Source organism: Fusarium fujikuroi, chromosome FFUJ_chr06 (assembly GCF_900079805.1).
Source record: "Fusarium fujikuroi IMI 58289 draft genome, chromosome FFUJ_chr06".
In the NCBI taxonomy this organism is placed as follows: domain Eukaryota; kingdom Fungi; phylum Ascomycota; class Sordariomycetes; order Hypocreales; family Nectriaceae; genus Fusarium; species Fusarium fujikuroi.
This window is the reverse complement of record NC_036627.1, coordinates 63,553-89,767: the sequence shown is the minus strand read 5'-3', so window position 1 is coordinate 89,767 and position 26,215 is coordinate 63,553. Positions and strand designations below refer to the sequence as shown.

Genomic DNA, 26,215 nt, shown 5'->3' with positions numbered 1-26,215 from the left:
TACGTTTTCGAGACTCATCGGTTCATGCCTAGAGTTCGCAATTTAATTATCATCAAGTCACCTAACCTCACTGTCGAGGCTTGTATTCAATAGATCCTCACTGGTTCTTGGTTGCATGCCACCAAGCTTCATTAATGAACTGAAGTACATTTTCTGTATGCCTGAAATTCTGCATGTCGATCCCTTGTCTGCCGAGACGCAAGAGCATCTAAAACATTCTTTTATCAGGTGAACCTTCTTAAGTTTTAAAGAAGTGTATTAAGTGTTGGAAGTAGCATGGGTTCTTGGCTATTGCTGATTTCGGGGTATAAACTATTCACTCGCCGTAATGGTATGTTCATGACATGACGCATTGTGTCAGCAGCTAACGACTAATCGCCGTTAGCAAGGTTCTAGTAGCCAGAAAAGTTTCGAAGGATTTGGGCCATTTATGTCTGGCTATTTATGTCATTGAATTCAGAAATATCACCGGCTATTAAAGTGATTGCCATCGTACGACTGCGTTGACACAGCGTAGGTCTTATACTGAATCGCCGAATCCGGGGAATCAGCGCTAGACTCGGGTTTTAGTTAATACTGCGATTTACAAATAAAGATCTCAGACAAACAGTAATAAAAAGGTCCCAAATCTGCTAGTTGTCAGACTCATATTCCTCTCAAAACATCTCAACTTCTACCATATGAAAACCTCTTAAGGATGCCCAGGAGAATCATCATCATTGGTGGGGTTGCGGGCGGCATGTCCGCGGCCACTCGTCTTCGGCGTCTTGATGAATCAGCCATCATTACTGTATTCGAACAGGGAGCATATACCGGCTTCGCCAACTGCGGCATCCCCTACGCACTGGGCAAGGTCATTGAGCATGACGAAGAGCTGATCCTCCACACACCAATGGACTTCAAATAACGATTCAATATCCATGTTCATGTTCGGGCTGAAGTCGTCAATATCGACCGTGCAAAACATTCAGTCAGTGTACGGACTGAAGGAGATGATTGCATTCGTCAATTTGGATACGACAAGCTCATACTTGCGCAAGGTGCCGAGGCCTTTCGCCCTCCATGCGCTGGGACGGATGTGGACAACATTACCACGATACAGACCATTGCTGACCTCCAAAAGGTGCATGAATTGCTATCAGATCGCGATGCAAAGTATGTATGTGTGATCGAAGCCGGCTTCATCGGCATCGAGGTTGCTGAGAACCTGCGAAAGCTTGGACTCGCCGTTTCAATTGTCGAGTATGGATCGCATATCTTTCCGCCTATTGATGGCGAAATGGCTGAAATACTCCACTCAGAACTCCGCGACAACGGTATTCAGCTATTTCTGAACGAGTCAGCCCAGAAGATCGATAAGTCACGAATCACCTTATCTAGTGGACTCGTGCTACCCGCCGACCTGGTGATTTTGGCTGCAGGAGTCAGGGCTAGAACAGGACTGGCAAAGCAGGCAGGTTTGGTATTGGGCGCGACCGGAGTCAGCGTCAACACTCACATGCAAACCTCCGACCCTGACATATATGCAGTCGGGGATATGGTTGAGACACAAAACAATATCACGGAAAAGCCGGCAATGCTGGCCATGGCTGGTCCAGCCAACAGACAAGGCCGAATGGCGGCTGACCACATCTGCGGCAAAACGGTTAATTATCGTGGAAATGTTGGCACTTCCGTCTGTCAGGTATTCGGTTTGACGCTCGGCTTTGTCGGACTTTCGACTCAAGTACTCCGTCAACTTGGCCATGATCCTCTTTCGATCACGGTGCATCCCCCTGATCATGCAGGATATTTCCCAGGGTCACATACTATGACTATCAGACTTGCTTTCCGGAAGGAAACAGGCCAGATAATGGGAGCGCAGATTATTGGCAAAGCTGGTGTTGACAAAAGAATCGACGTCCTGGCGACAGCAATGCAGTTCGGTAGCACCGTCTTTGATCTCGAGCATCTTGAACTGGGATACGCGCCACCGTATGGCTCGGCAAAGGATGCAGTCAACATGGCTGGCTTTGTGGCATCTAATGTTCTTCGCGGAGGCTGTAAGATTGTCCATGCTGAACAGCTCACTAGAGAAAAACTTGACGAACTGCAAGTCGTGGATGTCCGCTCTCCTGAGGAATTTGCTCGTGGCCATCTTCACCAGGCAGTGAATCTTCCGCTCAATAACCTGAGGCAACAGTTGGCCACTCTGGATAGGTCAAGATCAACTATGGTATACTGTCAAGTTGGTTACCGCGGCTATTTGGCCTACTGTATTCTCAAACAGTTTGGGTTTGATGTCGTTAATCTTGATGGGGGCTTTAAGACAGTAGTTCAAGGAGGATGCCAATCATTACATAGCTGAAGTCTGGTTTCAAGTTGGGTATCAAGACTCTGTATTCTCTTCTTTCAGTTATTGAATATACTTTTAAGAGATTTTCAAGAACCCCTATTTATTCCTTTTATCCTTTTTCTTCCTAGATAGTCCATATATATATGGTTTCTTAAGCTTAAGCATAGTTGCGTTTTGCCAGAGAAATCAGGTCATCCTGCCCAGCCTTCATGTGCATTGTGCAAATGAACGACCACCACGGGATCGTCCAAACAAGCCAAGCCGCAAGCCAAACATATCCAATGCATCTCGCCATAATCGAACTCTTGACCAGCCCGATCTTATTATTTAAACTTTGCACCAAGTCCTCAATCATGATACCCACTGCCTGAAAAGTAAAGAACATTATGGCAGAAGATTCTTTCAGAGGCATGCCAATGGTAAGATCAGGTGCTAGATGGATCAACCCAGATATATAAAATACAACCAAGTTCTTGGTGTGGCGGGTAATCAGTGAAGTCTTGGGGAGGTGTAGTATGTCATATACAACCCAATCGGCGTGATCCGTGAGGAAGCATCTCCAGGTTTGATGCCACGAAATGCTATAAATAGTCAGTACCTAGGAATGGAAGTATGAGTGGAATTAAAACTTACCTCCACCACCTGCGCACACTATAAGCCTCTGTAAAGGAGCCAAACCAAGAAGGCCACATAACTGGCTCACTCAGGCCTAAGCCCACTAACACGACAGCGATTACGTTGTAGCAAATCTCGCTGGTTGTCCCAATTCCAGAGAGCCATGTGACCGTTGAAATGGCTCTCTGGAGAAGCTCATACAGTGTCACTTCATTTAATCGCGAGAAGAATATAATTCTGTCACCAGAGAGATCCTCGCGAGTTGGTTGGGGCTGGAGACCAATAATGGCCATGTACGCAATGGAAGCGAGGATGACAGCAATGCGGTTCAATAAGAATCGACCTCTTGATGGAATATAACTTGGATCTTTGGAAGAGAATGGAGGTGTGTTTCGGGCTGGTCTGTATGTTTTGATGCGACGCAGATTCCACTGCATGGCGATAGCCCATTTGAGACGGCTAAAGAATGATCCGTTACCAGAAGCACCACTACCCACGAAAACAGACTTTGGTGCGGTATTTTGATGTCTCTCTTGGTTCAAGGTCTTGTACTCAGCCTTTGAAAGACAGAGCAGCGAGTTACCATTGAATGCCTGAACCCAGGAGAATGTTACGAGAAGGCATCGAATACTCGCGTTATCCGACACGGCGGAAGCGGTGCGATCACCAATAAACGTGAAGATAAATACCAAGATAGAGGCAACTCGGCGGATCCATGCTTGATCTTTGGCTGTGAAGCCAAGCGTAGCTGTGCAAAGAAAGTGAGCGGCTGTGAAAGAACCAAGTGAGAGGCCCGGCGTGGGATGGCTTATGAGAAAAGACATGGTGGTTGGCAGTTGTCGATTATGACGACGAGAACATTGGATGCCTTAATTCACAATACTGTATTGTATATAAATATCAATTACTACAATTACATCTCTCTTACGGACAATCATTAGTAGTCTGGTACGGAAGCTGCCATTTCTTGACAGTATTCAATGTCGTGGAGAAGTACTTGCCTCTAGGTTGTCGGTGAAGCATGTCCCCTGCAATATCATCGGTGACCGAGAGAGATCAGGGTTCGGGCCGCTGTTCTAGTTTTGATTCAAAATAGACTAACTCCGAACACGCTGGGCTAGGGATTACAATGTGCTACCCAATATCGCTTGCAAAAAAAGTCTTCCATGTCCGAATTCTGTTCGACGAAGCATTCATTTCTTGCGGACGCTTTTTTTTCCACGACCAGCATGACCTTGGAAGGTGAGAACGAAAAGGCCAAAAACACGTCTATCCAAGAATACCCTTCTGTAGAGGAAAGCAACGCGACTCTTGGAAATGATGCCCCAAGAACTCCGGGGATAGACTATCCCAGTGGCCTCCGCCTCATCTCTCTGATTGTCGGGCTTGGTCTCGCTGTACTCTTAGTTGCGCTCGTGAGTATCGTGGTCTACGTAAAATGTCCGCCATGTCTAACCATATGATACAGGACAACACAATCATTGCGACTGCTATACCTCGGATTTCCGATGACTTCAAGTCTCTTGACGACATAGGATGGTACGGCTCATCCTACCTCCTAACAACATGCGCTTTCCAACTCCTGTTCGGGAAATTATACACCTTGTTCAACATAAAATGGGTTTTCATTGCGGCAATGGTTCTTTTTGAGGTCGGCTCGGCCATTTGCGGAGCTGCGCCGACGTCTGAGGCGCTCATCGTCGGACGTGCCATCGCAGGATTGGGATCTGCTGGTATATTCCAAGGTGCCATTATCATTATCGCTTATTCTGTTCCCCTCGACAAAAGACCCTTGTGTATGTGATTTCTGCTGGAGTGGTGACATGATTCTAACCGGCATTCACAGACAACGGCATGTTTGGATCTGTTTATGGCGTTGCATCTGTTATTGGACCACTGCTGGGAGGAGCATTCGTTGACCATGTTACTTGGCGATGGTGGTAAGTTGTCTTCACAAGATAATATAGCAGAAAGCTGACCGGACAAAGCTTCTACATCAACCTACCCGTAGGTGCCGTCGCCATGCTTGCCGCAATAATGACCGTTCGTATCCCGAAGCAAAAGGACCCTTCTCAAAGGTCCTCATGGATATCCTATGTGAGCGATCTGGATCCCATTGGCACAGTTTGTTTCCTTCCTGGTGTAGTATGCCTATTACTTGCTCTCCAGTGGGGGGGAACAAAGTATCCTTGGAGTTCCGGCAAGGTCATAGGTCCTCTTGTCCTCAGCACTGTACTCCTCGCAGCCTTTGTTGCTGTCCAGGTATGGAAAGGAGACAAGGCAACAGTACCGCCTCGGATCATGCGCCAGAGGACAGTTGTATCTGCGAGTGTCTTTACTCTCCTCCTCAGTGCTGCATATTTCGCCATCGTCTTTTACATACCCATATGGTTCCAAGCTATCAAAGGCGTTTCTGCTATCAAGTCAGGAATTATGTGTCTGCCCATGATTCTGTCAGTAGTCATTTTTTCGCTTGTGGCAGGTGGAGGAGTTACCGCCATCGGGCATTATGTACCCTTTGCTTATGCCAGCAGTATCTTGACCGCCATTGGAGCGGGCCTAATCACAACCTTTGAGACGGACACTGGCCATCCTAAATGGATCGGATATCAATTCTTGTTCGGGGCAGGAGTTGGTTGTGGTATCCAGCTGGGTATCATCGCCTCCCAGGTTGTTCTGCAAGAAGCTGATATTCCTACTGGAACTGCCATTATCACGCTCTGCCAAATGTTGGGAGGTGCGATATCTATATCAGCTGCTCAAAGTATCTTTGGTAATCTCCTTGGGCATGGAATTTCACAAACGGTAGGAGAGGATTTAAATATCGTCACACAAGTTGGAGCTACGGATCTGAAGGACGTTGTTGATCCTCGGTTTTATGCCAGAGTTTTGGAGGCTTACAACAGTGCACTGACGGAAACGTGGTATCTCTCGGTGGCCCTGGCTGCACTGTCCATTGTTGGAGTTATTGGTATGGAATGGAAGAGTGTTAAGAGGCTAGCCGCAGCTAAGTAGTATATCCATGCATGCAGCTAAGTCTTTCTGATAATCTACAGCTATAATTCGACATTCTGGACATTCTAGGAATTTTTAGAGATAGTAATAGAGAGTATTATTCTCTAAAACATAAGTATAGAATTAATAGTTTATTACAATATGTAGGTATTTAATCTACAGTAGAGTTACTATACAAATAATAATAGTAAATGCTTTTATTATTTTGTCCGTAATTATCTACCTTGTACTTATTACAGTCATCAACTGCTGCTATCATTACGTAGGGGCGCTCAGGTCCCAGCTTCGGCCACCGAAGCTCGATCATGGTATGACATTTCGGACTAAATGTGGAATAGAGTGTTTACATTTGAAGTAGCTTCTAATTACGTGAATTTCTTATCGACTAACATAATAATTACAATGAGCTAGAACCTCTCTGGCGCACGATGCAGCCACAAACTTTGAACTGCGAATAATGCCAATTTTCGGGAGCCGATTGGCTCTTTTAGATCTCATTTTTTGCACAAAGTGTCCAGACCATCCTCCGCTCCTCTCCGTGTTACGCGAGGTGGCGTCGACCATCAAGGTGCTGTGCCTGTAGTCTTGGCGTGGGGGAGAGAATGAGTCCGAGGGTCAGAAAAAGTGTCCGGACCGATGGCTCAGCAGATAGCGTAATTAATAAGAGGAACTGCTCCAATGAAGATTATGCAGGACCATTGCTACGCAGATCATTACTCTTTCCTTCTCTCCTCGATCCTTTTGATCTGGTGTCAATCAACCATCTTGCATCACCATGAAACCCTCCACCATCTTCGCCCCATTGTTGTGTACCATTGCCTCTGCGCAAACAACAACTCTTGATGTTCTCTTCCCTGTTGAGGGCATCAAGTCAGTCTACGGTACCGTAGTAGCAGCAAGCCCTCAAGTCACCACCTTCGCCCTTCACTGCGGCGAAAAGGTCGACAACGTTCAATGCGAAATTATCGGTACCCAGACCGTGGTCGTTGGGCCAGAGACTTTGTCCATCAACTACTCGTTTGATGGGAACGAGAAGGCTTCTTACTTGTGAGCCAGTCTGTTAAGGAACCCCCGTCAACCAAACTGACCTTCAATGCTTAGCTCTGAGGACCTGAACTGCAAGATCAAGACCGCGGAGGCCAGCTGTCACATCTGGATCCAGACCAAGAACTCAGCCGGTGTAAAGGTGACCACGTCCTTGTCGAAGTATGAAATGAACACCAAAACCGGCCTGATGCCTGCCATCATTACCGAAGGAGCTGAAAAGCTCAAGGCTCCAGAGGCCGCCGCGACTCCCACGCCAGGTGCTATAACATCCACTGCTGGAACTCATGCACACGAGACGCAAGAAACTGTTGGAACCTCTTCAATGCCCATGCCTACTCCATCCACGGCCACAGGTGATGCAGCTCGGGGCATGTCACTCCACGGTGCAGTGGTCGGGCTTGTTGCTGTCTCTGTAGCCTTCCTGATTATGTAGTTTAGTGTTAGGATGATATGTTGGAAATGCCTAACCGTCGCGAAGATCAAGCACTTCTTTCTCCGTAGAGAGATCAATTGTATAAGTGGGACTGTTGTAGAGGTTCATTAGCATAAATACATACCAATGAATCGGGGTTTTATCATATTAATATATATGCTTTACAGCATGAATAGTAATCTCTTGTTGACTTAAAGTCTTACACTATTAGTTAATAGTTAAAGCTTATAACATCTCAATGAGATATATCTTGTACTGTAAGCATGTATCTCTATATAGTGCAGTATAAAGTAAAAGCTATTAGTAGCAGCTTATATGACATAACAGCCATTTAAAGTTTATTGCCTTCTATTGCATACTGTGCTGTAAATGCTGATAATAAACTCCTGCAAAAAGACTTATTTAACCTCTAATCCTACTATTTAAAGGGCCAAGTTGGTACCAGAACCCCGAGAACTCCTTAACGTTCCCATCCTAGTCAGTATATCTTTCTGTTCTGATGTCCATACTTCCTCTATCGGATCCGATAATACAGGTACGTGGCCTTTGAGCTCTCTTGACACGGCTTCCACCTCACCTAGAACCCGAATTACATTGCCACCAAGCGTTTGTGCGACAACATCTTCTGAGAGTCCACGCTCGAAAAGCTTTTCAACAAGCTTCGGGTATTTAGACACATCATCTAAATCTTTTGGACCTTCTAACATACCATCGAAGTCAGAGCCAATGCCAACATGCTCGAAGCCTATCCTTCGACCTGCATATATGATGTGGTCAATGACCTGATCGATCATAGCCCCCTGGACTCCGTTGGCGCTGACAAGGTCAGGGAGAAAGCAGATCATTATAAGGCCGTTGTTTGTCTTTAAAAGATCTAGGATCTCATCTGTGACGTTACGAGGACTGGGTAGTAGCGAGTTACTGGGTTGGTCAGATTTATTAATTCCTAATTACTTAGTAGCTGAGGACTTACCAGGAGGAATGAGAGAAAATGACTGGGGCTTCAGAGACACTCAAAACTTGTTTTTGAGTTTCTGTAGTTGTATGCGACAAGTCGACTATCCTGTGAGGGTAAATATTAGCACTATTATCGCGAAAACAACGCTGGGCAACTCACATGCCAATGCGGTTCATTTCACGTATCATATCCAGGCCATAGCTGGATAAACCACCATTTGTACTCTTTCCGTTCTGAAATAACGTTAACCAAGTCATTCAACCGAGATTAAATACTTACCGAGGAATCAGCGTATCGATTATCGTCATCATGACAGAGAGTGATATATCTGACACCAAGTTTGTGGAACAGCCTCAGAACGGAAGCACTGTCAGCAATCTGATGCAGTCCTTCAACACCGATCAAACTAGCAATCCTTCCTGATTTAAAAATTGTTTCAATATCCTTTGATGAGTTTACCGCCCCGAAATGATCAGAAAAGTTCTCAATCATTAAATGAATGGTGTCAATCTGCTGCAAAGTCTTCATCAGACACTCAAGCTTGCCGAGTGTATCATTGGTTTTTGGACTAAGAAGAATCAGAATAGGCACAGTGAAATCAAATATTGAAGTAATCAAACATTGGGATGAAAGCGCTCCAGAATTGTCCACCAATGAGGCCCTTTCTTAATCGTGTTAGGTCTGTTTGGCCAATAGGCATATTATGAATCCCAGGATGGAAGAGTTCAAAGTTATTTCCAAACCATCCTCGAATCATGTAGGGAAAGTCATTGTGTCCATCTGTGATTCTCGTGAGTAACGGAGTATGACGGCAAGTGTTTTACTGACCGACCAACGGGACTCTTTTCAGTAGAGCATGAGCCTGCGACAAGTATTCATCAGATATTGGAGCCATGTTTCATCAAGTAAATTATCAACAGCATTAACTTAGACTAGCACTGAGCCATCTTTAAGTAGTTCCAACTAAACTTCTTCCACCATTACGACCCCAGATACGGCTGTGTACGGTATCATAGTAGAGCCACATGGTGATAAAAACCAACCTAACCAATTCCCCGACCCAAGGCGGTGCATTACCTTCCGAATTAGTTCTCCGCTTGACTCTCTTCATTATACCATTGATTAAAGGCATCCAAAAGCCGACCAGGAGCGACGCGCCGAGTCCTTCGTACTTGGAAAGACTTTTGTGATACGCAGTTAAACCCCGTAGATAGTCTTGGTATGAGGCTGGCAGGCCGGATTGTTCGGCTCCCTGAATCAATAGTCCCTTCTGAAGTCAGATCAGATTCAAAGCATTGGCCCACAGTGCCTACCATGTACCGAACGCTCGGAAGCGCTTCGGGCCGGAATGGAAATCTCGCCATCAAGGTCCACACCGGAATCTCCTCACAAGTCGCCGCACGCTCCGTACACACAGTTGAACAGGTCCGGGCTATCAACTCCATTTCGACATAGGCTACGCCCGCCCCTTCGGAGACTATCAGCCGATGATATTCTTCCCGTGATAGCAAGTAAGCCATCCCGTGCACCGAAGGCGTCGCTTTTGTGTCATCGACTGGAGTCCTCTCCCGAATACCGGCCATAGCGGGTTCCTTGTATGGGACACCGAACACATCGAAGCAAAGAACATGAGAGAACACAACGACAGGCCGAGAGTCTTTTGGGCTCAGTTGCCGTCGTATGAGTGTTGTGCTGGCCATATTGGAGCCGTAAGCAAAGTACCAAACCATGTCGGTGTGCTGCATTTTACTGGTATTTGGAGGCGCAGATTGTTAGTGCTGCCGAAATGGTGCTGGGTTAGATTCCTAAATACTGTAAGCAGGGTGGACAGGATCGATCATACGGCCCGCGACGATGTTTCCCTAATCTGAACTATCTTATTGGACACTGATTTTGATCTTATGTGGTGTCTGTGCCTTCAATTCCTCATAAGCATTCGAAAGCAGTAGCCTTCCCAGAAGAGACATCAAACTTTTACCATCATTCCACTTCTTCACCATGGGATTGTTACAGTTTTCAGCTAGTCAGGCTGCAAAGCTACAACATGTGCCCTTTCATTACGGTATTGCCTTACTACTCGCAATGACCTATGGTCTATATCGCATGATCCTACCGAAAAAGAAGCATAATTTGCCGGTATTCAAACTACGAGACAATAATGTGCTGGCTGTTCTTACCGAGGCGTACCAAAAGGTCATTCAGTCCCTGATCCGATTCTAACTTTGAGAGCTGACTCGCTTCTGCAGTACCCGACTTCGCCTTTTATGCTCGAACTGCCAGGGATGGAAATGGCTGTTCTGCCACCCGCCGATGTAGACACCATCCGTGGGCTCCCGGAGTCAGTTGTGTCAATTAAGTAAGTCGGCCGATAGATAATAGCTGGCGGTTCAACTACTGACAAGATTCAGAAAGCACCATTACGATGTTTTTCTCGGAGAATATACTTACATGGGTACCAAGTCAGACGAATTCGACTCAGCAATGCGCAACGTTCTCACCCGAAACACCCCGGCCGTTCTCGAGTCATTCACCGAGGAGGTCGAATATGCGATTTCCAACACAATCGGCCCATGCCAGGACTGGACGCCTGTTATTGCTCGCAAGGCCATGTGCAGAGTCGCATCTCTCATGTCTGGAAGGGCGTTCGTGGGACTTCCACTGAGTCGTGAACCAGACTGGGTCGAAGCCAATGTCAACTATACAGCCGACGTCTCAAAGGCTTGGATGATTCTAAAGATGATCCCTCAGCCGGTCCGGTTTTTTGTCGCCCCTTTTCTCCCTCAGGTACGAAGCTTGAAGCGTCAGAGGAAGAATAATGAGGCGAAACTGGCACCACTCTTGGAAAAGAAACAGGGCTCGTCTCCAGCTTTGGCTAACGAAGAGAAGCCTGTTGGGGGAAATTTACTCGACTGGTTCATTTCGCAGTACAAAACAACCCCAACTGTTCAGGAGCTTGGCAGAGATCAACTCCTGGCAACATTTGCTTCAATCTACAATTTATCCAACGCCTTGACCTATATCGTCTTTGACCTGGCTGCCACTCCCGAGGAAGACGTTGAGGAGATGCGAAAGGAGCTGATGGAAGTTCTTGGAGAAGATGGCGTAATTGATAAGAACTCATTGGCCAAGTTGAAAAAGCTTGATAGCTTTGCCAAAGAGTCTCAGCGCCTTTGTCCTCCGTCACTAGGTAGACAAATACATTCTCCCACTTTATATTTCATCGTACTAATCGCAGCACAGTCAATATTCCCCGTATCGTCACGAGTCCTGAAGGACTTAAGACATCTACCGGGGACGTTCTTCCTACAGGGACACGTATGACCATCATGAGCCACTTCATTAACCACGACCCCAAAGTATATCCTGATCCAGAAACATTCGATCCATTTCGTTTCTCTAGGCTTCGTGAGGTTCCAGGGAACGAGACTAAATACCAGCACGCATCAACAGGTCTTGACAACATCAATTTCGGGCACGGTATTTGGGCATGCCCGGGTCGGTTCTTCGCCAGCGCTCAGATTAAGGTGGTGCTCGCGCATCTACTTATGAACTATGATGTCAAACTTAGGAAGGGCACGGGCAAGCCAGGTCAGATTCATTACGGTTTGGCAATCCTTCCTGATGCACAGGCCGAGATTATGTTTAGGTCTCGGAATTAGGACCAGTTAGCTAGCATAGTGCAATACTAAAAGAATATAACTGTATTTAATTCTAGTATAATTCTTTACATATTTAAATATATAATAAAAACTTAATAAAAAGTAAATTAACTTAAGAGATATATTATTAAATAATAAAATATTTAAATTTAATATATAGTAAAGTTTATAAATTATATTATATTTAAATAGTTTATTATAATTTTATTTAGAAGCCTATTAATAAATAAATAAATATTTTATTTTAGGTAATATAATTTACATTTAATACTTACAGTATATATTTAAAGTATAAAGCGGTTTCTAAATATAGTAAGCCTAAATTTAATTACTATATAGAAATTTTACTATAATATATACAATAAGCAAGCAAGATAGATAAGCAAGTAGGATAAAAATCTTAACTTTCTTAAAATAAATTATAATAAAAATATAATAGACTATCTAATTAATTAAAATTAATTATTATAATTATTACTAAATACCTTTAAAACTACTTAATAAATCTTTATATTATATCTAGTCTTACTGTATATACTATATTACTAAATACCTAACCTAATTGATTTTTCTTAACTATTATTTCTTAATAATTTAGCTAATATCTATATACTTATATCTATTTAATTAATTAAATCCTAACCTTTTTATATAGTTAAGCTCTCTTTATTCTATAGATATATCCTTTTTACCTTATATTGCCAGTTAAATATATTATTTACTTTATAAAGCTTTTAGTTTTTAGCCTTTAATAAGGCAGTTTTTTATATATTTCTTATAACTGCCTTTATAAGAGACTAAAGAGCTTTAAGGATTAACTTTAGGGAGCTGCTATAATATCTTCTAATTTAGCCTTAAAGGTATTTAGACTGTAATCTAGCCTTAAAGACTATTACTAAAGTCCTTAAAGTTTAAGCTTAAGCTTATTAAGCTACCTCTTTAATAGATATTAAAGTCTATAGCTATATATTAAGCTTTAAAATTATAACTTTAGAGTTAAAAAAAGTAAGTCTAGTTCCTTTAAAACCCTTTTTAATATTTAATTTAATTATAACGTGGTTAATAAGCAAGCGTTGCAGACAAGCAAGCATTACACTTTTCCCTCTTATATTTTACTTCTTATTTAATTAATTAGTTCTTAACCACTAAAGATATCCTAATATTTAAATAAAGCTAGAACCCTCCTTACCTTTTAGGCCCTTCAAAATAACCTAAAATTAAGTACCTAATATATTACTAAAATATATAAAATTAATAAATACTATCTATATTGCTATCAGTATAGTATTTAATTATAATATAATTCTATCTTAAATTTATAGAAACTATTTAATTTAAAGAAGTAAATAATAATTTAATTTATTCTTAACCTAAATTTATAAGGGTTTCCCTTATAACTGCATTTTATAGAAGAAATAGTTAATTCTTTACTAGCTAATTATAATATATTATCTATTAGTAAGTGCTAGGCTTATAACTTTATAAAGTAATAACTAAAGCTAAAAATATATTTATTTTAAAGATATAACTATTAAAAAGCTAAATATAAAGATCTAACTATTATTTATAGCTAGTTTAGATTTATATAGAATATAATTATAAAATATAATATTTAATTAAATAATATTTAGAACTTTAATAAGACTGGCTTTATAATAGGCCTTATTATGGCCAGAATGGCTATTATAGGTTTAAAAATATAAAGAAGGCTAAAATTAATATAGCCTAAAAACTAAAAATAAATTACTATAATTTAAGCAATTAATATAAAAGGTTAAGTAATTATACTATTTATTATTAGTATAGGCTAATATTACCTTATTAATTAATATTAAAAATATAATTTCCTATTTAATTAAGTTATTATAATAAGTTAAAATAGGTAAATAAATAATAAGTTAGGTCTTAAGTAGCTAAAGTACTTTAATTAGTCTATAATTAATTAATTAACTAATTATTATTATCTCTTAATCTTTAATAGTTATAAAAGCCACTATTTAGCTAATTTTAAGAGATATTATAAAGAGAATAAGATTATTATACTTTATATACCTACTTATATATCTTATTTACTTTAGCCTCTTAATATTAAGTATTTTAAGCCACTAAAAAAGGCTTATAGTTAAGAAATAAAGTATTTAATTAGATACTCTATAACTTATATTTTTAAGATTAAGTTCTTTTCTGCCTTTTATACTATATTTAAAGCTACCTTTATAAAAAGTAATATTTAAGGGGGTTTTAAAGGAACTAGGCTTACTTCTCTTAACTTAAAAACTATAATCTTAAAGCTTAATATATAGCTATAAATCCTAATGCCTTCTAAAGAGGCTACTTAACTATTAATACTATAGGCTTTAAAGACCTTAAAGATAGTTATTAAGGCCTAATTTTAATTTAAATACCTTAAAAGGTAAATTAAAAGGCATTATAATAGTTCCCTAAAGTCTATTATTAAAGCTTTAAAGTTAACTATTAAAGTAATAAAGGCAATTATATATAAGGTTATCTTATTAAAGGCTAAACTTTATAATCTTTAAAATATAAATAAGATATTAAGCTAGTATTATAAGGCAAAAAGGACTAAATTATAAAAAGGGAAAATTATAACTATATAGAAAGTATTATAAGTAATTAAATAAATAGATATTAATATATAGGTAGTAGCTAAATTATTAAGAAGTAGTAATTAAAGTAGGTCCTAGTAATTAGGCAGTTAGCGCTATAGTATATATAGTAAAGGCAATTATAATATAAGGATTTATTAAATAGCTTTTAAGTTATCTAAAGAGGAATTTAGTAAGTAAAAGCTAGCCTTTTTAAACTGTAGCTAAAGCTTTTAAGCTATAGGTTAAAAAGGTTAAGGAAAGTGCAATACTTGCTTATCTGTAACGCTTGCTTATTAACCACATTAGTCTTTTAAAAGGTAATATAAAAGGCTAGAAAGAACTTAATTTTAGAAATATAAGTTATAAACTATCTAATTAATTACTTTATTTCTTAACTATATATCTTTTTTAATAGCTTAAAGTACTTAATATTAAGTAACTATAATAAATATAAAAAATAAAAAAGTATATAGAGTATAATAATATTATTAACTTTATAATATAGTTAAAAATTAATAAATTAATAACTTTTATAGGTATTAAAGATTAAAAGATAATAGATATTAATTAATTAATTAGCTATATATTAATTAAAGTACTTTAGTTAATTAAGGCCTATTTTATTATCTATTTAACTATTTAATATTATAGTAATAATTTAAGTATTTAAAAAGTTACTATTTTAATACTAATTAATAAGGTAATATTAGCCTATAATTACTAAATATAGATTAATTATTTAGCCTTTTATATTAATTACTTAAATTATAGTAACCTATTTCTAATTTTTAGGCTAAATTAATTTTAGATTTTTATGCCTTTTTAAGCTAGTAATTACTATACTACTTAATATTATACCTATTATAAAGCCAGTCTTATTAAAGTTTTAGATATTATTTAATTAAATGCTATATTTTATAATTATATTTTATATAAGCCTAAATTAATTATAAATAGTAATTAAATTTTTATATTAAGCTCTTTAATAATTATATTTATAAAAAAAATATATTTTAAGTTATAATTACTACTTAATAAAATTAATAACCTAGCACTTACTAACTAGTAATATATTGCATTTAATAAGTAATTAATTTACTATTTCCTTAATATTATAATATTAATAGAGAAATCTTTATAAATTTAGGTCTAGGATATACTTAACTATAATCTATTCTTTTTAATTATTTAGTTTTTAATTATTAAAGATATAATTAATGCAAGCCTAATAACCTTAAGATTAATAGTAAAGGGTCTAGAAGGGAATATTATAAAGAAATACAGCTTATTATAGACTTAATTTTAAGTCTTTTTAATAGGCCTAAAGTATAAGATTAATATAAGCCTTAATAATAGATTATAATATATTATTTAATTAAAAATTAATTAATTAAATAGTGTTAATATAAGGTAAGGGATTTTTATCTTGCTTGCTTATCTATCCTGCTTGCTTATTATGTACGTTATATTTAAACTTAAAACCTCAAATAATACTTATTTCCATTTCGAAATGCTTGTTTCGGCAACCTTGATAGCTCTGTTCATGAGGAACCTTTTGAAGGTCTATCATTGGTGGCTTCCAACGGGGGAACCTGGAGGCTCGTTAGGCCACCAAGGTTCTCGGCTTTTCGTAAGTTGTTTTCGCAAAGCGGGCCGAAGCGTTCCTTCCACTTTACAGATGCCGAAAGTCATTCCAAAGCCGGAAGCAATCACTGCTTGCAGGATTCTAAGTTCTCTGAGCTGATTTAAGCTCCCAGGCATAAATCTTAGCTGCAAATAACATATCTAGCTCCTGACTTGAACGCTTGCATTGGTTCAACACGAAATGTATATAGATAGCGTTAGCATGGAACGCTCTACATGACTGACTGTTGAGTAAGATCATCAACCCTGTTGCTTTATCTGCATTGCTCGACCGATACGAATTACTTATTCGGTATATTTTACTTTCAGTCAATCTTGCTCATTACCCCCTGTTAGACCATGACCCAGTCGATGTTCAGCTTCAACATTGCCTTCACTCAATCCGTGAATCCCCCAGATCAGAACGTCGTTCTCAATGAGACAGAACTTTGGTATGGGATTCGACGGGGAGGCCGCAACCCCCACGACTTTGCACCGTATGTAGCCTCTTGTGAGGTTTTAGCAGGTACCAAGAACGAATTTCGTCGTAAGCTCACCCTTGCCGATGGTGCGGTCCATACAGCGGCTGGTGAGGATCTGATCCAGGATGTTATCATCGCCCCACCGCTTCATGTAAGTGCGCCCCCACATTCAATTCCGAGGCATTGATTGATGTCCGCTCACACCCATCTAGGTTCAAGCAAAAACAGTCTCAACGGGCGCCACAAGTACCTTCCTACTGTCTCATGGCACAACTTGGCAACAGGACGGTGAGCGACCTGTACTTTTCCTGACAGCCATGTATGAACTCAAACTCGACAACGTTGAGCCTGGAACACAGGCTGCTAAGGATATAGAGGTCAATTATACAGCTCTGGCTAGAGGAGCCTGCGAGAACGCTGTCAAAGATATTCGCAAGTGGAAGACTGAAGGAAAGCTAGCCGCCTGGCAGAAAGAAGACGAAGAAGATGGGGCGGGTGGGCCTTAGGAGGGCGAGACAGTGCTGCACAAGGCTTAGCTGCAGAGTACTGGATTTTTACCAAGTTCCGTCTACTACTTTAAGCGCTCAGCCACAAGCCTCAAGTGCAAGTACTAGATTAAAGCCGAAGTACGAGGAATTGAAAAAGTCCACAAGGGTTTCATTGATGAACTCAATGTCAGTGAAGTGGGTATTGGTGGGAGAATCTAGCCCATTGAGTGAGCGGACTCGCTACGCGGAATAATTAAAGGCGGTAGTTTTATGCTTGATTGATATTACGAATGACCTAAACCGGTGCAGGCTGCGCTATTTCCGACTGATTTTCGTTTAGCGGACGTGGGATGATGCAACCTTGATGGCCGGTAGTTTTAAGTAGCCAACGGCCTTGCTGAATCATGATTCACGATCCACAACTCTGCCCAGCTTGAGCTGACAGTTCAAGATCTTGAGAATTCAAGAGATTTCGTTGGTTGCTCATTGTTATCGATATAATCGAGCCACTAACAAATAAACCAGGGACAGCAAGAATAAAGTCCCCGCTGGGAACCAAGTCGATCGCACCCATGCTGTATTTATTTTGAAAGGACACATAAAGGGTAGTGTCAGTTGCACAATTTCCGGCCCTCCTGGATTTGTGGTGCCATGACCGAAAAACAGAGGGAAAAGCCTGCTCGATTGAGAGCCGCATGCACTGAGTGCCATAGTGCCAAGGTATACCAACCAGCCGCAGTGAATGGGGATCGGCAAGGCTGACAAGCATGCACATCAGGTTCGGTGTAGTGGAGAAAAGACAGGTTGCGCTCGGTGTCGACAAGCGGGACTCAAGTGCTGCTACAAAGTCTCTATGGTTGGAAGAATGTCACGCAAGAATAAACAAGTATCGCAAATTACAGGGGGAAATCAAGGGCTATCACAACAGAATGAGGACCAACAACGAACACGGCATAACTCCACCAGTTTGGACTTGTCACAAACCGCTCTGGCATCACCTTTGAGTAGTTCGGCAAACTTCGAGGCTTTCGATTGCTTTAGTACTGGTACTGGCAGTGCTGCAGATGCCGGGCTCTACGGCGACTCGACCATTGAGTCCGATAGGTCACATGACTTCCAATCAGGTCTGAACTTTGACTTCAATATGGATCACATGACGCTCGACATGATAGACATGGACGGCGATTCAACCATACACGCAAGCGGGGGGCCACCACCACAATTTCCTCCTAGCCCAGAATGTTCGAGCTCATCGGTAGCTGCATCCTTGGAATCAGCTACAAGAAAGATCCAGCTCGATGGTCGCCAATTTCCTCATGTTGCGGCGCTGTCCAAGATCATACTCATACTTGAACACCATGTCCGGTCCAAAACGCATTCCATCGACGAAATTCTGCGCGTTAATAAAGCATGTTTGACAGATCTAGCCACCATAATGGATCAGGAAGAGTACAAAGCTTGTCGTAGCTGTCACATGACTGTATGTTCAGTGTTGGATCTCATACTGGTGCTATTTGAAGACATGGTTCAGGGTCAGGCGTGGAGTCATCAACAAAATTCAGCAATCACTTCGCCAGTTTTACAGTTTGGCGTATTTGAACTGGACCCTGAAGAGCAGATTTCGATGACAAAAAGAATACTTCATAAGGAGATCCAGCGAGCCTTGAAGATTGTTTATGAATTATCTAAAGAGGTTTGTGGAACTGGAGAGGATGGACAAAAGAGGCTCGTTGCTCAGATGTGCACATTGTTTATTCGCAGGGGTGAGCATCTTACAAAGACTCTACATAGCGGATCTACTTAGTGGTGACTATACATCTACATAAGCTACTCAAGCCAAAACGAAATACAGAAGCAATACTATACTTAGTCATGTTATGTAGCATCCCAAATAGCTACCTCTGATCAGGCTTCAGTCATAACCTTCTTTATCAACACTTATATCCTGTCTTCTTTCTCCTCGTACTTCAAAGCATCCGCGATCCTATCCAAAGTATCAAGTAGTCTCTCCATTGGCACTGCAACCGTCATTCTAACCCAGCCGAAGTGGTTTAGATTGTCAGAAATATCCTTCCAGCCCGCAAAGTCGCGAAGTCTTGAGACCACGACCCCAGCTTGTTTCAGCTTTTCAAGTCCCTCGTCTTCCTCTTCGAGATTGCTGGCCTGCGTTACCAACTTTACTGTTACATAGGGACCAGCATGCGGATATATAAACGGAGCCCCCCATTTACGGAACCGTGTAATAGCAGTTTTATGAGCTCCTTCAAGACGTGTTGCTGCTTTCTCTAGGAGAATTGGTAGCTCTTTTGATTTGAGAAGATGGGTTGCTGCGATGGAGGATAGACAGGACGTATGAATAGTTGACAGTAGGTAGACTGAAGCTAGTAAGGCTTTACAGCTAGGATTTTGGCTTATGAGGAATCCCTTGGTAATATGTTAGTTAATAAAATACTTGTAGGATAAACAACCTTACCAGGCGCAAGCCACTTGAACCAAAGTCCTTGCTCAAGCTCCAGATAATATGAATCTTACTTGGAGACAAGGCCTTAAGCTTTTGAGCCTCTAACTCAGGGCTCTCATGAGCCAACCTAAGCGCCGAGGTGAAAGGCACTCCGCGATTACCGTCATACCCACGTTTTCGTTGCAGGTCACTCATGGCGTACAGTTCGTCAGAGATGTAGTGTAACCCATGTGTTTGACAAAAGACAATTGCTTCCCTGAGATCTGTTTCATGGTAGCACTGGGCAAATGGATTATGTGGATTGGTCACGATAAGAGCTCGCACGCGGCTTTTATCTGAGACACTTTCATATGCTTCATTCAAGGAAGAAACTAAAGAGCCTTGAAGTATTTCGTAGTTACACCCCTCGGTAGGTATCTCGTACTTTGTCATAACTGGCACTATCGTTACTTTGGCCCGGAGTCTGAAATGGAAATCAAAACCGTCTGCGTCTGATTAGTCCTTGCCTCGAGGATTGAATGGCTTACAAACTCCAGTACGGTGCGGGTACCAGCACAATATCCCCTTCATCACAAATGCTGAATAAAAGTGAATCAAGACACAAGGTGGCGCCAGGCGTAGCTACTATGTGCTCTGAGAGGACAGGGTTGAGCGGCTTGAAGTAAGTGTTGAAGAAGTCGGCTGCTGATGCAAGCAGCAATGCGTCGCCACCAAAGCCTTTGGAATAAGACAAATGCTAATATAGAGATGAGCTCCATGATCCAAACTGTAACATGACCCGACACATACGTCTTCAGTCAGGTGGTTCTGAATAGCCTCCTTGCAGAGACGTTGAAGCTCAGGCCTAATTAACCAGTTCTCAGCTGTGGCAAGGTCTATCTTATCAGAAGATCTGTCGCTTAGATTTGATGAGACTGTTGGAAAAACTGCGGCCACAATGTCTCTCATGTGAGGAGAAAGAATCTCAGTTAAGCTCATAATTTAAATAATATTTAGAAATATTTCAGATGCTTATTTTAACACACTATAGTATTATATAAATTAATTCTATGTATTAATATCTCTATATTAAAGCTATACTGGCTTTCCACTTTGAAGCTTTTGTATATATCTGGCTACTGGTGATTTTCTGACCGCCATGCTCTACTAAGTCTCCGGCCGGTATGTCCCCGCTAAGTTTCGGGCCGTATAAGATTGTGCATTTTGTATCGCCTATCCCTCAAGGTTCGCGACGTCCTTAACAGGGATGGTCGTTTCTCCAAAGGCGGGGTAACGTTGACTTTGTTAGCTAATACAGTGTAATACAGGGTAATGCAGTAGTCATTTACGCAAGGGACAGATGGTTGAGGACAATCAGTTGAAAGATCAGATCAATGATGGTGAGTCTATTGGCCATAAAGAGATAATCCATGAAATTGCCTCTCCCGCAGGATAAAGAATTTGCGCCTTGCCAATGAATGTGATTAAAAGCTGCGGAAGCTTGATAGCTAACGCAAAATCCGGTCGAAATTGAAATCGCTTTCTAGCAGCATCTCCAATGTGACCTTTACCCTGGAAGCAAGGTCTTCTACCTCAGGTAGTGAAATGCACGAGTCATCGTACTCTATCCTAAGCGTAAGGCTACCATCTGGAACCTCCATAAACTCAAACATCAGCTTGAATTTGGCACCATTCGCCCATATATGGCGAGATTCAAAAGATGGGATATCCAACTTTAGTTGGCTAACCATTCTGTCATCTAGAAACGTGACCATTATGTCAAAAATGGGATGGTTGGGATATTGGTGGTTTACGCCAAGCTCATTAACAACGCTATCCCAACAAGTCGCATGTGCCACTGCGGCCTGCATAGAGCATTGAGTTGATTGAAGGAATGACGAATTTCGAGTGGCCTTGGAATGCTTTAGTCTGACAGGCAAAGGTTGGAGAAACAGCCCAATCGTCTGTAGTTCATCTTCGGTTTGTCGGTGCATTGAAGGTATGCCAATAACAGTGTCCATATCATCCGCATCTTGGTGAAGACAAACAGCAACAACTGCGATAGCTAACAGCTGATTACTGCAAGCCCTGGCTGTAGATAGCTTCACGATAGAACTCCAAAGCTGGGAGTCAAACTGTATAGTGAAAGAGCAGCCCTGGTACGTGGTTCTCAATGGTGTATCACGTAATAGCTTTGGCGCTTGAGGTAGATCGCTTAGATAATCCCTCCAGAAATGAATAACAGATTCGGATGTAGCATCCATCAATGAGGTAGAGTCCGCGTAGATGGGTCTCTCTTGCACCGGGTGCCCATGATAAAACCGAGATGCATCCTGAAGTAGAAGACTGAGTGTAGTGTAATCTGCTACAACATGGCTGATGACAACCATAAGCTTGTTCCTGGCCACAAAGACACGTATGGGGCTTTCCTGTGTCAAATCAAAGGGTCGGTTGGCTTGTTTCCAAAAGTCAAAATCGGACAAAGCTTCAAGTCGTGGTGGTGCTTGATCAGAGTATCGCTTTGAGGCCTCCCCATCGAGTTTGAATCGCGATGATAGAATTTTGTGTCTCTCCAAAACTTGATTCCATGCCCAGATCAGCCTGTCTCTACAAACCGATACTTCAATGAAAGTGGAAGCGAAACAGACGTTGAAAGAAGCAGTCCCTCTTGGAGATTGGTACTTGGCGAGCCACTCGTGCTCAATGGGCGAGACCCTGTCCCCAAGCCGCGCGCAAGATACAGCCAAAGGCTTTGATTGGTCTGGACCAAGCAGGACCTGAAGGCTATCTGACAGCCCACGAATCGACGGGTTGGATAGGATCAGTTGAAGAGGTATTCGCGTCTTGAATGTTTCACTCAGTGTTTGAGCAAGGCGTATCTGTTTCAAGGAATGTCCGCCCAAACCGATAAAGTCCGAATCGAGAGATACTCGCTTTGTGTCTTTTATCTCAAGGACTTTGCAGACAACACAGGTGACCAACCGCTGCATGTCGCTCAAAGGCTCACTATGGCTCTGTGGAAGTCTTTCGCAAGCATTTGAAACAGCGCGATAGTCAACTTTTCCAGCTGGCGTCATGGGAATCTTGTTTAGAGCAACAAGGTGATGTGGGATGGCGTAACGGGGCAAAGCTAAGGATATCTTGGCTTTCAACTGCTGAATGTCAACACCTTCTGGTTGAACAACGGCCACGAGCTCATCTTGCTTTCGAGCTAGGGCAACCCCAGAAAGTTCGGGGGCTGCTCGCGAGATGCGAATCTCTAAGTCATTCAGATCCAGACGATATCCACGCAATTTGATCTGACGGTCATTTCGACCAAGGCAACATATTTCACCAGCTTCGGTCCAGTACCCTCGATCCCCTGTACGATACATGGTTTCTCCATTTCTCATGATGGTGTCAGGGAGAAATCGCTCTTTAGTTTGGTCATGAAGACCTACGTATCCCCGGGCGACTTGGACACCTGCAATGTAGATCTCACCGATCATACCTTGATGGGCGAGTTTTCCCTGCGAGTTCAGGATGTAGACTCTTGTTGTTGGGTTGGGTGTTCCAATGGTGACTGCATCGCTAAGAGTCAACAGTTTGATAGTTGCTCCGCCAGTACCCTCGGTAGGGCCATACATGTTGTATAGAGTTTTGACAGAGGACCAACGATCCGATACTATCTGAGGAACCGGTTCGCCAACAAGGTACACCTTAATGATCTGTTAGTCCTAGTTCAATCATCAAAATAGTGGCTCTTACCCATTTCAGCATCGGATAGTCCTCGGGATTCAGTACCCTAGCGATAGAAGGCGTTAGAATCGCCGAGTGAGCCGTGTCCAAAGCACCCAAGGGATCAGCACTAGACGGTAGAACTAGTGTTGCACCATGTGTCAATGCGGAGAATATCTCATGAATGCTGCCGTCAAATGCAACCGACATGACCTGAGCAATGCGAACTCCAGGCTGAGCAAAGAGCCTCACCTCAAGGTCGCTCTGGAAAGCAACCAGACCCTCGTGCGTGCATACAACGCCCTTAGGGGTCCCAGTGGAACCAGACGTAAAGCAGAGATAGGCATTGGCCCATGGCTTGGGTGTCTTGTCGCTCTTGTCGGGGTTTACCGTAGGATCTGCTAGAATTGAGTCTATCGAGTCGCTTAAATCACACGTCAATGGCGTTTGGCAAAGCTGGCATGCCTTTGGAGTGAGGAACAACTTGGCGTTGGCATTCCGAAACATGGTTGCTCTCAATTCTGATGGAAGGATTGGATCCAGTGATGAGTATACACCGCCTGCCTTGAGGATACCAAAGATTGCCACGATCCAGTTGAGCGACTTGTCCGAGTGAACGCAAACAATGTCACCTTCGGAGATCATTGAGGCAATTCTGGAAGCAGCACGACTTGCCATAATGCCAAAGTCACGATATGTTACTTGTACAGCCCCGTTGTCGACTGCAATATCATCTGGATGTTTCTCTACACATCTGTTGAACAAGCTGATGAGGTCATCACTGACCGAAGACCTTGTGGTTCGACCTGACATGCAGTTACCGAACTTGGTCAAGAGGGCTCGGCTTGGTGCTGACACGAGAGCCTCCATAGCCACCCCGACGGGCGTGTGTACTCTAATGATCTGTTCAAGGGCGAGTTGATAAGAAGAAGTTATTCTCTCAGCATCCACAGTGCGGAGTTTGTCCGTATGGTACTGCAATTGAAGACTCTCAGTGTTTACAGTTACGCCCAGCGGGACATCGCTCTGCTGGGACTTGGACGTCGCAACTGGTCGAATGTCGAATTCAGACCAGTCATTGTGCCATGTCTCGACAGACAGCGTCGAGTCGTAGCCCCGATCAAATCCATGGTCGGTGCATGTCCAGGAAAACTGCTCAAGGTCAAGAAGGCTCCTAAATAGAGAAGCGAGAAATTCTTGAACCGTAGCATTCGGATCTATAAATGTGTACAATGGCAAGGAATTGATCAGAGGACCAATTACCTTGTCAGAGTTTGCAATCGGGATATTTCTTCCACTTAGTAGAGCACCGAAAACAACAGTCCTGCAGTCTGAGAAGCTAGACACGACAAGCGCCCATGCTGCACAAAACATGGTGGCCAACGTGACATTAGAATGTTTTGCTGCCACTTCTAGGCGATCTCGTATGTCATCTATAGGAAGTGTGATAGTTTTGGCCTCGCTGGGCTCTTTGTTCGTGTCCGGCTTTGGTAACTGCAGGGTACCCTTGGCCTCGGGATAAAGCTGTTTCTGTCGCGACCAAAATTCTTTGGCAAGGTTGGCGTTGTTCTGTTGGTACGTTTTGAGATCTTGTGCCCATTTCCAAAAAGATGGCATGGTGCTTGGGGGGTGGCCGCTGGCGACTCTTAGGACGTTGCGGAGGAGAAGCCGGGCTGAAATGCCGTCGATCAGAGCATGGTGTACTGTCCAAATAATTTTCGAGCTACCGTTGTTCGTATCTTGGGACAGAACCATGAACCTGGAGCCGATGAGGGTCGTCTTTGCCTCGTCTTCTGATGGATCTTCAACCCACACAAAACGCGGATGCTGAGTACCAGTAAACAGCGCAGCCCAAGCCATATCAAAGATATCCACTCGATCGACAATAAACTTCCAAGCTGCGCGAAGTTTATTGATGTCTTCGTTGCGATGCACCATGGTAAACCTGATCATGTTCATTCGACGATCCTTAAGAGTTCCATGGACCAGCGCCAACTGCATCTCTGTGGCCTGCTGGGCCCCTTGAGCCATCGATATCGGGTCGAGACGATAGGTCGATAAGCTTTCTTTAGGTGGAAGCACTTCATTTTCTAACGTGGCCGCGGAGGAGCATACGCTTGAACATGACGTCCTACAGCTAGAGCCGTTCGGGCTGGACAAAACGTCTTGCTCCGCGGGAGAGACTGTCTGCCAGTCGCTCTCAGACAGATCAGTTGAGTACTCTGCTGGGGTTGAATCAACCTGCAGGTCATAATTGTCCATCGATGGGTATTCGAAGAGGCTGAAAAGATGCTTAAGTGAAGGGCTCGTGAGGATCATCTCTCGCGTGACCATTATTCCTCGTTTACGGAAATGGTTCGCCAGCGACGTTGCTTTGAGCGAGTCTCCTCCATTCTGAATGAAACTGGAATCAAGGTCCAGGCTGTCGATGACAACATTTAGGATTATCGCCACGGTGTTGAAAGCTTCGTTGTTCATCAAGCTGTCCATGGTGGAGGATGTGTTGCTATGTCGTATTGGGGCCTTTACTAGATGCTCTGAATACATAATTACTCACGAAGCCAGTAGTGTTACTCCTTTTTGGTTTGCTACCGTGATTCTATCATAAGCGCTTCTGCAAGTCCAAGCTGCAGTTACCCCGGCTCGCGATACACCGGGCCATCGGTGTCCTGCACCACTGCAGTATGATTCCTTCGGCCCGTCGGTTGTCAAGAATCTAATGCCCCGAAAAGCAGCTCATAATGCTAAATATCTCTCAGTTTTGATCATTTGTTTCTCTCTAAAACCAAAACGC

At 42.4% G+C, this 26,215-nt stretch overlaps 11 protein-coding genes; 6 read left to right on the top strand and 5 right to left on the bottom strand.

Moving 5' to 3' along the window:
- Positions 1-697: 697 nt before the first annotated feature.
- Positions 698-2,347, top strand: FFUJ_05357 (related to pyridine nucleotide-disulfide oxidoreductase; the record flags this gene model as incomplete). XM_023578558.1 has 2 exons in its annotated part: positions 698-853; positions 1,124-2,347. 2 exons carry the CDS (start codon positions 698-700, stop codon positions 2,345-2,347), a joined length of 1,380 nt encoding a protein of 459 aa, XP_023431550.1.
- Positions 2,348-2,492: 145 nt separating this feature from the next.
- On the bottom strand, positions 2,493-3,774 carry FFUJ_05356 (trichothecene synthesis TRI7-like protein; the record flags this gene model as incomplete). XM_023578557.1 has 2 exons in its annotated part: positions 2,493-2,916; positions 2,969-3,774. 2 exons carry the CDS (start codon positions 3,772-3,774, stop codon positions 2,493-2,495), a joined length of 1,230 nt encoding a protein of 409 aa, XP_023431549.1.
- A 405-nt stretch (positions 3,775-4,179) lies between these two features.
- Positions 4,180-5,965, top strand: FFUJ_05355 (probable DHA14-like major facilitator; ABC transporter; the record flags this gene model as incomplete). XM_023578556.1 has 4 exons in its annotated part: positions 4,180-4,365; positions 4,419-4,746; positions 4,797-4,890; positions 4,939-5,965. The coding sequence occupies 4 exons, from the start codon at positions 4,180-4,182 to the stop codon at positions 5,963-5,965; spliced, it is 1,635 nt and encodes a 544-aa protein (XP_023431548.1).
- Positions 5,966-6,740: 775 nt separating this feature from the next.
- On the top strand, positions 6,741-7,445 carry FFUJ_05354 (uncharacterized protein; the record flags this gene model as incomplete). XM_023578555.1 has 2 exons in its annotated part: positions 6,741-7,012; positions 7,067-7,445. 2 exons carry the CDS (start codon positions 6,741-6,743, stop codon positions 7,443-7,445), a joined length of 651 nt encoding a protein of 216 aa, XP_023431547.1.
- Positions 7,446-7,867: 422 nt separating this feature from the next.
- On the bottom strand, positions 7,868-9,298 carry FFUJ_05353 (related to microsomal dipeptidase precursor; the record flags this gene model as incomplete). XM_023578554.1 has 6 exons in its annotated part: positions 7,868-8,366; positions 8,419-8,508; positions 8,563-8,636; positions 8,683-8,971; positions 9,024-9,183; positions 9,232-9,298. The coding sequence occupies 6 exons, from the start codon at positions 9,296-9,298 to the stop codon at positions 7,868-7,870; spliced, it is 1,179 nt and encodes a 392-aa protein (XP_023431546.1).
- Positions 9,299-9,488: 190 nt separating this feature from the next.
- Positions 9,489-10,133, bottom strand: FFUJ_05352 (uncharacterized protein; the record flags this gene model as incomplete). Its single annotated transcript, XM_023578553.1, has 1 exon — positions 9,489-10,133. The coding sequence occupies one exon, from the start codon at positions 10,131-10,133 to the stop codon at positions 9,489-9,491; it is 645 nt and encodes a 214-aa protein (XP_023431545.1).
- A 352-nt stretch (positions 10,134-10,485) lies between these two features.
- Positions 10,486-12,062, top strand: FFUJ_05351 (related to cytochrome P450 monooxygenase (lovA); the record flags this gene model as incomplete). XM_023578552.1 has 4 exons in its annotated part: positions 10,486-10,596; positions 10,650-10,759; positions 10,812-11,590; positions 11,644-12,062. 4 exons carry the CDS (start codon positions 10,486-10,488, stop codon positions 12,060-12,062), a joined length of 1,419 nt encoding a protein of 472 aa, XP_023431544.1.
- A 4,604-nt stretch (positions 12,063-16,666) lies between these two features.
- FFUJ_05350 (uncharacterized protein) lies at positions 16,667-17,282 on the top strand (the record flags this gene model as incomplete). XM_023578551.1 has 2 exons in its annotated part: positions 16,667-16,927; positions 16,989-17,282. 2 exons carry the CDS (start codon positions 16,667-16,669, stop codon positions 17,280-17,282), a joined length of 555 nt encoding a protein of 184 aa, XP_023431543.1.
- Positions 17,283-18,129: 847 nt separating this feature from the next.
- FFUJ_05349 (uncharacterized protein) lies at positions 18,130-19,068 on the top strand (the record flags this gene model as incomplete). Its single annotated transcript, XM_023578549.1, has 1 exon — positions 18,130-19,068. The coding sequence occupies one exon, from the start codon at positions 18,130-18,132 to the stop codon at positions 19,066-19,068; it is 939 nt and encodes a 312-aa protein (XP_023431542.1).
- Positions 19,069-19,202: 134 nt separating this feature from the next.
- Positions 19,203-20,703, bottom strand: FFUJ_05348 (related to 1-aminocyclopropane-1-carboxylate synthase 1; the record flags this gene model as incomplete). XM_023578548.1 has 4 exons in its annotated part: positions 19,203-19,688; positions 19,738-20,210; positions 20,257-20,461; positions 20,515-20,703. 4 exons carry the CDS (start codon positions 20,701-20,703, stop codon positions 19,203-19,205), a joined length of 1,353 nt encoding a protein of 450 aa, XP_023431541.1.
- A 509-nt stretch (positions 20,704-21,212) lies between these two features.
- Positions 21,213-25,911, bottom strand: FFUJ_05347 (related to non-ribosomal peptide synthetase; the record flags this gene model as incomplete). XM_023578547.1 has 2 exons in its annotated part: positions 21,213-23,402; positions 23,452-25,911. 2 exons carry the CDS (start codon positions 25,909-25,911, stop codon positions 21,213-21,215), a joined length of 4,650 nt encoding a protein of 1,549 aa, XP_023431540.1.
- Between the last annotated feature and the right edge of the window lie 304 nt (positions 25,912-26,215).